Source organism: Eleutherodactylus coqui, chromosome 4 (genome assembly GCF_035609145.1).
Source record: "Eleutherodactylus coqui strain aEleCoq1 chromosome 4, aEleCoq1.hap1, whole genome shotgun sequence".
NCBI lineage: Eukaryota > Metazoa > Chordata > Amphibia > Anura > Eleutherodactylidae > Eleutherodactylus > Eleutherodactylus coqui.
Genome location: NC_089840.1, coordinates 265,966,529 through 265,979,854, shown reverse-complemented (window position 1 = coordinate 265,979,854; position 13,326 = coordinate 265,966,529). Strand labels below are relative to the sequence as shown.

General features: G+C 46.4%; 1 protein-coding gene across 1 annotated transcript; it reads left to right on the top strand.

Moving 5' to 3' along the window:
• The first annotated feature begins 6 nt into the window (after nucleotides 1–6).
• Nucleotides 7–3,370, top strand: C4H12orf57 (chromosome 4 C12orf57 homolog). Its single transcript, XM_066601248.1, has 3 exons — nucleotides 7–190; nucleotides 1,638–1,814; nucleotides 3,162–3,370. The coding sequence occupies exons 1-3, from the start codon at nucleotides 124–126 to the stop codon at nucleotides 3,302–3,304; spliced, it is 387 nt and encodes a 128-aa protein (XP_066457345.1). The 5' UTR covers nucleotides 7–123; the 3' UTR covers nucleotides 3,305–3,370.
• The last annotated feature ends 9,956 nt before the right edge of the window (nucleotides 3,371–13,326 follow it).

Genomic DNA, 13,326 nt, shown 5'->3' with positions numbered 1-13,326 from the left:
GTGCCTCACCCGGTTTAGCCTCCCGGAAGCTGATGCCGCTCCGTACACATAACACACAGTTAGGGGATGCTGTAAGCCGGCGGTGTCCTCCAGTGTAACCGGCTGCAGTCCGCGGTGAGCGCCATGTCCAGCCTGCAGAGACCGGCTCCTCCGGCACAGAACGTCACCCTTAGCCTGGAGCAGGTGAAAGGTGAGCGCGGCGCCGGATAACCCTCGCCATAGGCGGCTCACCCCTTCCTGTCCGCACGGGGCGCCCCTCCCCAGAACCAGCAGTCAGAAGGGACACTTGGTGCCACGTACAGACGTCATACGTGAGTGCCCCAAAAGTGCCAGGTGTGCTGTGCCCAGACATGCCAGCTACATGGTGTCCCAACAACTGCCAGCCCTGTTGCCCCCAGAAATGGCAGTCACAAAGTTCCCATAACTGCCCGCCCCCTTGGCCCACATAAGTGCCAATCCTGTTGATCTATGCCAGCCACATCTCCCCATAAGTGCCTGCCGTCGTATTGCCCCCATAAGTGCCCGCCACAACATGTCCGCATAATTGCGAGTCCTGTTGCCCCCAGTAATGCCAGTCACAAGGTCCCTATTAGTGCCAGTCTTGTTGCCCCTGTAAGTACCAGCCAAAACATGTATAAATAATTGCCAGTCGTTAGGTCCTCATAAAGAGCAGTCCTCTTGCCAGTCACAATATGTCCCCATACATGCCAATTCCGTTGCCCTTGTGAGTTCCAGTCCTCGTCCCCATAAGTGCCAACTCCATAGTGCCCGTCCTATTGTCCCCATAAGTGCCAACTCCATAGTGCCCGTCCTATTGTCCCCATAAGTGCCAACTCCATAGTGTCCGTCCTATTGTCCCCATAACTGCCAGTCCTCTTGTTCCCATAAGTGCCAACTTCATAGTGCCCGTCCTATTGTCCCCATAAGTGCCAACTTCATAGTGCCCGTCCTATTGTCCCCATAAGTGCCAACTCCATAGTGCCCGTCCTCTTGTCCCTGATACCTGCATAGTGCCCGTCCTCTTGTCTCTGATACCTGCATAGTGCCAGTCTTCTTGTCGTCATAAGTGCCCGTCCTATAACCCCCAGATGTGGCAGTCCTGTTGTCCCATAACTGCCAGCTCCATAGTGCCCCTCCTATACCCCCTGTGAGAGCCGGTAGTGCGGTCCGTGTTTGCCCCGCCGTCAACGGATGTTTTTCAGCTTCCGGTTGGATGTTAAGAATGCGGTACGTTTACTCATCCTGCCATTTGCGGCGCCGGGCGCGGTACGTTCTCCCGCAGCGCTCGCCTCTTGTATGTAGCGTGGCTCGGTGCGCTCTCACGGACATGCACACGCGGTCGGAGCCGGGCGCACATTCCTGGTGAAATGTACGCCAATTTGTGATATTATACGTAAATCTGTCAGGCCGGGTGGCCACGCCCCTCCAGACAAGCCCCACCCACTGGGCCGGCACAGAAGGCTGAAAAGTTGTGCAAAATTTTACAACTTTTCTACGCCTGAAAACTACGCAAAACCCACATAGAGTCCCCCAATGTTCTTATTCACTTCCAGCAAGCAGAGATCTCGTCATGAATATGCCGGAAGCTTGCAGCCCTCTAATATCCCTGCCGTCTCTCGCTTTGTCTTCTCTTGCAGACGCGTTGGGGGAGGTGCTGGACGCTCTGCAGTCTCCCACCGGAAGCGCTCGCCTGGAGGAGGCCAGAGAAAATTCTGGGAACGACCTGGGGAAGGTGCTGCAGCTGCTGCTCCCCGCTGCCGTACAGATCCAGCAGGAGGTGCTGCAGAACTACGGCTTCAGCCCCGACGGGGAGGGTAAGCGCCGCTCCGAGAGATGCGTGATCACAGGGGGAGGTCGGGGGATGCTTCAGACCCCGCGCTCAGACATCCGGGCTGCGGTGCCGACAGATACAGTATGGGTGTTATATCCTGCCGACCCGCTGATACTACGTATACTGCCTCATCCAAGGACAACCCACAATATAACTCAGCGCTGTATGCAGTGAACGGCCCCTTCATTAGACCCCATCTAGGAGCGCGTTGGACTTCAGAATCGCAGCAGTTCGTCGCGGGATAGAATCCACTAGATTGTGGGATCATTCAGCAGGAATATTGGCCCCTGTGGACAGGAAGCTGCAGATTAGCTGGAGGTGCTGACAGGAAGGGTTCAGCGATTCATGCTGCTTGCCCCGAATTCTGACCTCCCATCAGCATGGGGCAACAGAAATCTGGATCCATCTGACCAGGGGAAGTTTTTTTCCGCTGCTCAGTGATACGATTTTTCGGGTTTTTTTGCCCCCCCTGGAGTTTCGCCTTTCTGTTACTCTTAACAATGGCGCTGGAACGGCGAGTTGCGCATACGGGCATGTTAGTTGGCGTTGTATTCAGCTGCTCCTGTATTGTCACGTGATTTTATGCTGCACTCCAAGGTCACAGGGAGAATCTCTATATAGGGAAGCGCCAATTGTGAGCAGGGGTCTAATAAAGGGGCCATTCAGATACATTTCATGTTAAGTCTGTGGGTACGGCCCCCTCGGACATGAGGCAGTATAACACATCAGCAGTTCTGCTATATGGTACCCACTCTTAAAGGGGTTGTACCAACATTATAAGTTGTCCCCTATCCACAGGATTGGGGATAACTTGCTGATCAGTGGGGGGGCTCCCTGCTAAGACCCTCACTGATCTGCAGGACGGGTCTCCCATGCTCTCCTGTCAGTGCAGGGATTGCTTCCCCGTCGGCATTGAAGGGATCGCTGGACGACTATGCACCGTCAGCGCTTCATTCATTGCAGCGGGGCTGACTGCAATACCTGAGCAGGTACCGCTCGGCCGTCTCCGCAGCCCCATTGAAAGTGAATGAAGCAGCAGTGCGCTTGCATGACCAGCGCTCCATTCATTCTCCTCACTGCGGGGGGTGCAGTAACCACACAGGGAGGAGGACACGGGACTCCCCTTCCGAATCAGGGGCGGTCTCAACAGTGAGATCCAGTGGGTAGGGAATAACGTGTAATTCTGGTACAACCCCTCTAAATTCTATTAACCGCTTCCCTTCCACACTCCCCAATACCAGTCGGTTGCTCGGACCCCCTTCGGTATCTTCAGACCCCTGCAGATCTCCACGCCGCCTCCTTCACGCCCGCTTTGTGTTCTCCTCTTCAGGTGTCCTCCGATTTGCTCGTATAGTGAAGTCCTTTGAGTCCCAGGACCCGGAGATCGCAGCCATGTCCAACAAGCTGAAGTCCTTCTTCCTTCCACCGCTGCCGCTGCCCCCCCATGCCGGGCTGCCCATCCCCTCATCGTAGGACCATCGCCTCAGATCTTCCACTGCTGTTATTTCACGTGCAATTAAACGTATATTTTCTTTTCCACCGAGGTGTCTGTATATTGTGAGCCGTGCGATCTGTAATGTGGGACCGCCGGCTTCAGGAAGCGTAATATTGGTATATATCCCCGACCTGTAGTCACTAGGACCTCCCTTATATTGTGCCACGAGCTTAGTGTCAGCATTACAGCTAAATGCAAGAAATAGCTAATCACTAATATGTAGAGATGAGCGAGTAGTGCCTTAGCCGAGTATCTCCCCGCTTGTCTGTAAAGATTCGGGGGCCGGCGGGGGGCGGGGAGAGAGGGAGAAAGAGATCTCCCCTCTGTTCCTCCCTGCCGGTCCCCGAATCTTTAGGGATGAGCGGGGAGATACTCGGCTAAGGCACTACTCGCTCGACTAACGTGCCTTAGCGAGTATACTCGCTCATCTCTACTAAGATGCTATCTCATTTGGACTCAAATGGCGGCCCCCCTAGCAAAGGACTTTTTTTGGGTGGAAAGGGGGGTAATTTCACCTAACATGGGTGTCTCCTGCCAAGAACAAGCCAGTGCACTGCTGTCTGCCAGCCTGGTTCCTGGTCTTATAGCCGGGAGAGAGGGAGAGGGCTCCACCTGTCACCCATCATCACCCTACGATGGGATTGCAAGGTGTCAATAGGTTCCCATGACGGCTGGAGCCCTGACAAAGGCCTCCATATCCATCACGTCACTCAACCTATCAGATCTGGCCTTCAGCAGAGTCTAGTAGGTTGCTGTCATAGGTATAGTACACAGCACTACATAAGTAATGCAGTGTACCGTGCTAGCGATCAAACAATTGCATACTGCAGTCCCCTTCAGGGACTAAAAAGTAGTTTTTAGATAGTTCGATAAAGTTTAAGAAGAAATCCATTGTAAAAAAAAACCAAAACATTTTCCCCCACAATTTTGGGAAAAATACCCCCAAAATACACATAATTGGTATCGCAACGTTCGTAATGACTCGAACAATGAAAATATGAGCAAAAAATGACTTGTATCCCAAAACGGTATTAATAAAAACTACAACTCATCCCCTGAAAAAAACAACACCTCACATGGTAACAGTAAAAAGTTATGTGGCTTAACCCCTTATCAACCGCTCAATAATAAATTTACATCAGGCGGTCATGAAGGGTTTATGGAGCGGACTGGGTAGTTGAGTCCACCCCATATCGGGCGGCTATCGGCTGTTTCTGCGTGTGTAAACAGTCATCGGGGGGGGGGTAGGGCGCGGGGAGTGGTCTATCGGCACTACCAGCAGCGTGATCAGCGGGTGCCGATCCAGCATGTCAGCCCTTAGCCTAAAAAATCTAAATAGGTAAAACCCCCCACAGAGCTGGTGCTTGAAAATCTGATCATTTGCATATTGTAGCCACACCTTCTACTTCCTTAATTTGCGTAATCTTACAACTTTCCCTTCTTGGTGCTGCAATCTCTATGTTGAGGAATGTATGAGATGGGATTACCCCCTTTTAAAACCCAGAAGAGCGTTGGGTGTCAGGAGGTTAAAGATTGGTCCTATGAAACGCAAACATATGTAATGCCACAAGTATCCGCTAGATGGCGCTGTTTAATGCGAGAAAACCATTATACTGTATAAAGAAAAAAGGGAAGAAAAACCGTGCGTTCCATTACGTAACCACAGCACGACCGTCACACTGCGCTGTAGCTGACTTGTCGCTCGTGGATTGGCAAGGCAGCGGGCTGCTGGACTGAACCAGTATTCAATGCCGCCTAGAAAGTGGTGGCACTCAGGCCTTTTGAATTGATAAGAGGGATCAGCTGAGAACTCAGGCGGTAATTGCCCCGTGTAAGGGTACCCTAAGAGGACGTCTCAAGGACTTCGGGATTTTCAGAGGAATCTCGGGTTTTTCCATCAGCTGATAATGGTTGGACTTCTTGGGCCACTTTACGTCCGCAGCCAAAATCTACATGACTCATGTGTAAACATTCGCAGCCGCAGAGGAGGCGGGAGGACGTGTCTAATAGTGAAAGGGCCAAATAAACAGCTTCTAATATCATGTGGCTGACAGCAGGAAGCAATACGTTGTATTAAGCTGTACAGCGAACGGAGGTGAAGGTACCTTCAAGGCCCTTTTACACGGGCCGATGGTCTTTAAAACGACTTGAACGAGCGCTGATGTCACCGCTGAGGTCGTCGGCGCTCATGCAGAGCGTTTACACAGAAAGACTTGCCGCTGGATCACAGGCTTCTCGTCCGCTTCTTGCTCAGCGCTTCACCTCCTATGGGAATCGTTGAGCGGGGAACATGTACGCAGGACGAGAAGTCAGCTTATTGACTAACGATAAGATTTTTTTTTGCATTCACACTGATCGATTATCGCTCAAATTCGTTAGTTTGAGCCATAATCGCTACATGTAAATGGGCCTTTACACGGGCCAATAGTTATCCAAATATCGCTCAAAGGAGTCATTTCAGGCGACTGTTGGCCCGTGTACACATGACCCCCCGACAGGGCACCAAGCAAGAAGTCCCTCGGTTTCAGCTCACTGAAATATAATGCTGAGCGGCTTCTCGCTGACCGCTGGTCTGCAGACTCAAACTCAGTGAATAGAGGCGGAGCGGGCCGGTGAAACACATACGTGAAAATGGCATGCGGAGAGATGCAACGCGTTACAATTGCAGAGAATATAGCAGGTTTGCACTATTGGTCAGAGAGATATCAGGATCGCCTGTGCAAATCTGGCCTCAGGCCGGCTTAACATGGACGCAATACGCGGAAAATAAAACCCATTGACGTCAATGGGTTCGTTCACATGCATGCATTTTGTGTGCACATTTCAGCCGCGCAAAAAAAGCCTCGTTCGCGGCACAAAAACGTTGAATCCGGCCTTAGGAGATAAGCTGCTGCCAGGTGACACTTATCTTTGGGGAAACAAGTATTGGGCAGCTAAAAAATTCAGCTCCATATATTCTAGACCTCTGTCATACAAGTGTTGCGATTTTAGGGCGAAAATCGCAAGAATGAGAAAAAGCCGGGACCAAGTTTGGCTAAAATGTGTCGTTTTCTTGCTCATTCACATGGCCGGGTGCGGTGAATATATACGCCTCAGCCCAGACTTCCTTCGGCCTGGAGAAATTAATAGAGCCTGCAGACATGGTTTAGCAGCTCTAGCCGCTGCTAAACTCCCTGCCCCTCCCTTTACCGACAGCTCCTATAGGCTTCTATGGCAGCTGCCGGCTGATTGCGGCCAAAAGATAGGGCAAGACTTATCTTTTGCGGCCGTGTCAAAACATTGGCTGGCGTATTTGGCCGATCCTGATGTTTTGACTTGGCTGAAAATCGCCCATCTGAGTGAATACATTGGAATCCAATGGTTCAGATGGTTGTGATTTTTACCCGACGTGGGTACAAGGCCTTAGGCTTTATTTACACTGGCGGGTTTTGTGCGTTGCCAGATACACAAATCTCACACAGAAACAAACCCCATTGTTTTCATTGGCTCTATTAGTATGCGCTATTTTTCTCTTGCCGCAATGCTTCGAGATAGAAAAATTGCAGCACGTTCTATTTTTCTGCAATTTTGGCGAAAACCTCTCCCATCATTTCCTATGGGCAAGTTAAACATTGCATCACCCTCGCCTCTACCTGCGATTTTCATGCGAGTGCAATGTGATTTTTCAATCACGTTCAGCGATGCGATGCGATTTTCTTGCAATTTGCATCATATTCGCAGTGGAAAGTGCATTTTTTTAAGCGTGTTATCGCTCTAAGTTTCTCGGACCGGTATCGCGCTTCTCCGTGTGAATAGCAGGGATGTCAACCTCTTTAGTTATTACTGACCCATTCCTTGTTGGACAGGCTTCTATGGCAAAATTATGAAGCCAATGGCTCCATTCACATGTGCGATGTCTTAACGCTTGCGATTCAGCATGAAAACAAAATCGCAGCATATCCCTTCTTTTTGCGATCTCACCTATTGTTTCCACCGGCCCCATTGAAATCAATGGGAGATGATCACGATCCTCTGCCACTGCTGAGCCACTCCCCGCGGAGAGCCATTCATTGAATGACAGCTGAGAGGTGCCTCTGATTAGTCACAGCGCTCAGCCAATCAGGAGCAGCGCTTCAGGAGGCGAGGATTTTTCAATCCACGGCCGGAAGAGAAGCTGAAGAGGAGTGCTCGAAACCTGCTAGAAAGTGCGCCGGAGATAACAGCACTTCTAAGGTCGTGTATTATTATTTTTTTCTACAGTTAGGGATTATTTTCGGGGTAGGGCTTATATTTCAAGCCCACCAACCCCACCAAAAATCCTTGGCGCGGGGAGTCCCCTACCACTGCCGTCACAGCAGTGGCAGAGGATCGCGATCATCTCCCACTGATTTAAATGGGGCCAGTGCTGTTACTACTGGCCCTATTGGGGACAATGGGAGAACATCAGGATCCACTGCTGCAGCAGTGGATTTCTTCAGCGATCGTGTTGCATTGATTTCAATGGGGCCAGCGCTGCTGCCGCTGGCCCCATTGAAATCGATGGGGGAAGACCACTATTACCTGCCGTGGCTGTGACAGCCACAGCAGGAGATTCCTTCAGTCCTGCAGGGATGGGAGGCCTTGCATCCAGGGCTACAGAAGGATTGCGAGAGCGATATTGGGGCGTCAATCACATCCTGATATCGCTCTTACCAATGTGCAGGAGCCTTTAAACCATATTAGGGTAGTTAATAGATGGGGTCTTCTCTTCAGGATCCTCATGTCTTGGTCAAAGTGAAGAGCAGTTTCAAAGAACGTCTCTCTCCCTGGAGGACCTGTCCTGTCGTGTGCTACACATACACCCCACTGATGTCAATGGGCATTGTGAAATACTTAATTTCTCCTGTGGGAGTGCTGTAGGGAAACCAGACAGTTATTTGCAGATGACAGTTGATCGCAGGGAGTATCAGCAGAAAGTCCCTTTATGATCAGCTTATTGTCAATAAACCCTTCTAACAAGTATGGATTGTCCAAACCCGAGAACCCCTTTAGGGAATATTGCAGGGGACCCGCTTCTCATGCTCAGCTGAAGCTTAGCAGTCACCTTACCAGAACTCAATGGAGACATTCATGTGTTAGCAGCTTGTTAGATTATTTACATAGACGTCTATCTGCAACAATTTGTGTTCTGGGTCAATTTTCATATACTGACAACATAATCCTGACACACCCACACTCCTGATGAGAGCACACAATGGCTTCATATTGATAAAAGTCTTAGCTGAATACGTCTATTTGCAAATCAATTAACTGCTAAGGTGCAGGACATAAACAATTTATATCTGTTGGTTAACAGCAGCTGATACACACAAACTAATGGAACATTGGGGTAAAACTGATATACTGTATTAATGCCTAATGCAGGGCCTGAGCCAAAGCATAAGACAGGGAGGGATTCCACGAGAATTTCTGTCATGCTCCATCCCCTCAGCATTTGCACTAGATAAACACAGTGTACATAATATACCTAGTATAATACTTACCCCTATTTACAAGAATATAACTACTATAATACTGCCCCCTATTTACAAGAATATAACTACTATAATACTGCCTCTTATTTACAAGAATATAACTACTATAATACTGCCCCCTATGTGCAAGAAAATAACTACTATAATACTGCCTCCTATGTACAGGAATATAACTACTATAATACTGCTCCAATGTACAAGAATATAACTACTATAATACTGCTCCTATGTACAAGAATATAACTACTATAATACTGCCCCTATGTAGAAGAATATAACTACTTTATTACTGCCCCTATGTACAAGAATATAACTACTATAATACTGCCCCCATGTACAAGAATATAACTACTATAATACTGCTCCCTATGTACAAGAATATAACTACTATAATACTGCCCTGTGTGTACGAGAATATAACTACTATAATACTGCCCCCATGTACAAGAATATAACTACTATAATACTGCCCCCCTATGTACAAGAATATAACTACTATAATACTGCCCTGTGTGTACGAGAATATAGCTACAATAATACTGCCTCCTATGTACAAGAATATAACTACTATAATACTGCCCCCTATGTACAAGAACATAGCTACTATAATACTGCCCTCTATGTACAATAATATAACTACTGTAATACTGCTCCCTATGTACAAGAATATAACTACTATAATACTGCCTCCTATGTACAAGAATATAACTACTATAATACTGCATCCTATGTACAAAAATATAACTACTATAATAGTGCCTCCTATGTACAAGAATATATCTACTATAATACTGTTCCCTATGTGCAAGAATATAACTACTATAATACTGCCTTCTATGTACAATATAACTGCTATAATACTGCCCCCTGTGTACAAGAATATAACTACTATAATACTGCCTCCTATATACAAGAATATAACTACTATAATACTGCCCCCTATGTACAAGAATATAACTTCTATAATACTGCCTCCTATATAGAAGAATATAACTACTATAACACTGCCCCCATATGTACAAGAATATAAGTACTATTATACTGATTCCTATGTACAAGAATATAACTAATATAATACTGCTTCTATGTACAAGAATAAAACTACTATAAAAATAACTAATATAATACTGCCCCCTATGTACAAGAATATAACTACTATAATACTGTCCCCTATGTACAAGAATATAACTACTATAATACTGCCCCCTATGTACAAGAATATAACTACTATAATACTGTCCCCCATGTACAAGAATATAACTACTATAATACTGCCCCTATGTACAAGAATATAACTACTATAATACTGCTCCCTATGTACAAGAATATAACTACTATAATACTGCCTCCTATGTACAAGAATATAACTACTATAATACTGCCCCCTATGTACAAGAATATAACTACTATAATACTGCCCCCTATGTACAAGAATATAACTGCTATAATACTGCTCCCTATGTACAAGAATATAACTACTATAATACTGCCCCCTATGTACAAGAATATAACTACTATAATACTGCCCCCTATGTACAAGAATATAACTACTATAATACTGCCCCCTATGTACAAGAATATAACTACTATAATACTGCCCCCTATGTACAAGAATATAACTACTATAATACTGCTCCCTATGTACAAGTATATAACTACTATAATACTGCCCCGTATGTACAAGAATATAACTACTATAATACTGCTCCCTATGTACAAGAATATAACTACTATAATACTGCCCCCTATGTACAAGAATATAACTACTATAATACTGTCCCCCATGTACAAGAATATAACTACTATAATACTGCCCCTATGTACAAGAATATAACTACTATAATACTGCTCCCTATGTACAAGAATATAACTACTATAATACTGCCTCCTATGTACAAGAATATAACTACTATAATACTGCCCCCTATGTACAAGAATATAACTACTATAATACTGCCCCCTATGTACAAGAATATAACTGCTATAATACTGCTCCCTATGTACAAGAATATAACTACTATAATACTGCCCCCTATGTACAAGAATATAACTACTATAATACTGCCCCCTATGTACAAGAATATAACTACTATAATACTGCTCCCTATGTACAAGTATATAACTACTATAATACTGCCCCGTATGTACAAGAATATAACTACTATAATACTGCTCCCTATGTACAAGTATATAACTACTATAATACTGCCCCGTATGTACAAGAGTATAACTACTATAATACTGTCCCCCATGTACAAGAATATAACTACTATAATACTGCCCCTATGTACAAGAATATAACTACTATAATACTGTCCTCTATGTACAAGAATATAACTACTATAATACTGCCCCCTATGTACAAGAATATAACTACTATAATACTGCCTCCTATGTACAAGAATATAACTACCATAATACTGCCCGCTATGTACAAGAATATACCTACTATAATACTGCTCCCTATGTACAAGTATATAACTACTATAATACTGCCCCGTATGTACAAGAATATAACTACTATAATACTGTCCCCTATGTACAAAAATATAACTACTGTAATACTGCCCCTATTCCCACTTATTGTAAAAAAAAGAAATTCATCCCCTAGAGGAAGTTGTTGTTTTGCTGCAAAACTCAGCATGCAGTTACATCTCAGGCAAATGTGTAAGTGATTAGAGTTGTGGGGTGATTCGATGAATGGTCTTACCACCTAGGGCCCTAAAGGTGGTTCTACCTTTGACCTATAAAAAGGCTCTCGGAGGCTCCTTGTGTGTAGTCACCTCTTTTTCCGTTAGTGTAGATCTTGTTGACCACTAGATGCCTCCACAACGCAATAGAGAGATTTTGCCCAATTAGAGAGGGCGCATTATCGGAATGCGAGAAGCTGGATGGTCGTATCCATGAATTGCCGCCACCTGGACTGTTCTGACCAGACTGTTAGGACCAGTGGATGTGCAAGGGCACACAAAGAGACCGGACTCAGGACGCCCTCAACAGACCACCAGTAGAGAGGATTGTCTGATGAGCATGAGCAGCTCCATTGTCTGCCATCATTGTAGGCCCCTTGGTCTATCGGAACCATTTCTAAGCACTTGGCAGGAGGATTTTGGTCTCATGGTGCCTATTACATGTACTGCCTTTGACGCCCACCCACTGTCGCCTCCATTTTCAAGGGTGTCGTGAACCATAAAACTTGACTGCTACGGAGTGGAACCGGGTTGTCTTCAATGATGAATCTAGTTTTAGTTTGAGCGCTGATGACGGCCGTGTTCATGTCTGAAGACCTCGGGTGAGCGCCTCAATTTTGCCTTTGCTATGGAGCGGCACACTGCGCCCTGCTGGTGTGATGGTCTGGGGGGGCCATCGCATACAACACTTGGTCACCCCTAGTAGGGGTACTAGGGACAATGACAGCTAAGTGATATGTTCAGGACATGCTGCAGACACGTGTTCCTCTCACGGCGGCTTCCAAGAGGAAGCAGGATAATGCTCGGCCGCACACACAAGGGGGTCACAGGAATGTCCCAACAACATTCTCACACTTCTGAGGGTGTCCATTTGCCAGATTTATCACCAATAGAACATGTATGGAACCATCTAGGACGCCAACGTCTACAGCCTATGAGTTTGCACGATCTAAGGGCTCACCTACAGCAAATATGGACCGATATGCCTCCATGCCCACCCATATCACATCTTGCATCCAAGCTAGAGGTGGACCCATAGGATGCTAGAGCCTCCATGCCTACCTGTATTAAATCTTGTATCCAAGCTAGAAGAGTCCCAACAGGGTACTAGAGCCTCCCTGCCTGCCCTTATCACATCTTCCATCTGCAATGGCTGAGCAGCAACCCAAGGAACGTACCTTAGTACAGGTGACAGGAAGGCCTGTTTTGTCACGGTGACGCCAGTACTCCAACTGGGCCCTCGAGGGTGGAATGACAATGAAATAAATGAGTCGAGTCCAGTAGAATGTTAAAAATCTGGGAGTATGCAGATTTTCGGATTTTGGTATTTCGCGGTATAATTCAATTCACAATTTTCCACAAAAGTACTTTTAACAGATACACAAAGATGCAGTAGTAGGCAGGCAATTAAACACGATGAGAAATACAGTAACCTTTAACTTGAGTAGGACCTGACTTCAACGCTCTCTCTTCTTTTCTTAACTGAAATCACTTGACAGACCATCTCCCCATAGTTGATCTAGCTGAAGGATTAATTTAAGTTTAGTGGAGTGTAGATGAAGCAGAGGGCAAAGTGGCTGTAAGGCTAATCCTGGCTTTGAGTTCACCTTGTAACTATGACTCACTGTTAGTAGAAGGCTGACCTCAGAAAGGTTCTCCTTCCCTCTGCTGTGGTATGCCAAGGGAGCGGGTTCACACCACGCTCGACCTTGGGAGAAATCATGCTGCACAGCTGACTTGCTTCTGTATGCGTACCTCCTCCTCTCTGACATGACTAACTGCAACCTCTCCTCTCTCACACCTGCGGAGTCTCGCTAT

What these genes read in the sequence shown, in the direction of transcription:
- C4H12orf57 (XM_066601248.1), top strand. Translation starts at nt 124, where the DNA reads ATGTCCAGCCTGCAGAGACCGGCTCCTCCGGCACAGAACGTCACCCTT. An exon ending in TAGCCTGGAGCAGGTGAAAG is followed by an intron (nt 191 to 1,637) that starts GTGAGCGCGGCG and finishes CTTCTCTTGCAG; the next exon opens with ACGCGTTGGGGGAGGTGCTG. An exon ending in CTTCAGCCCCGACGGGGAGG is followed by an intron (nt 1,815 to 3,161) that starts GTAAGCGCCGCT and finishes TCTCCTCTTCAG; the next exon opens with GTGTCCTCCGATTTGCTCGT.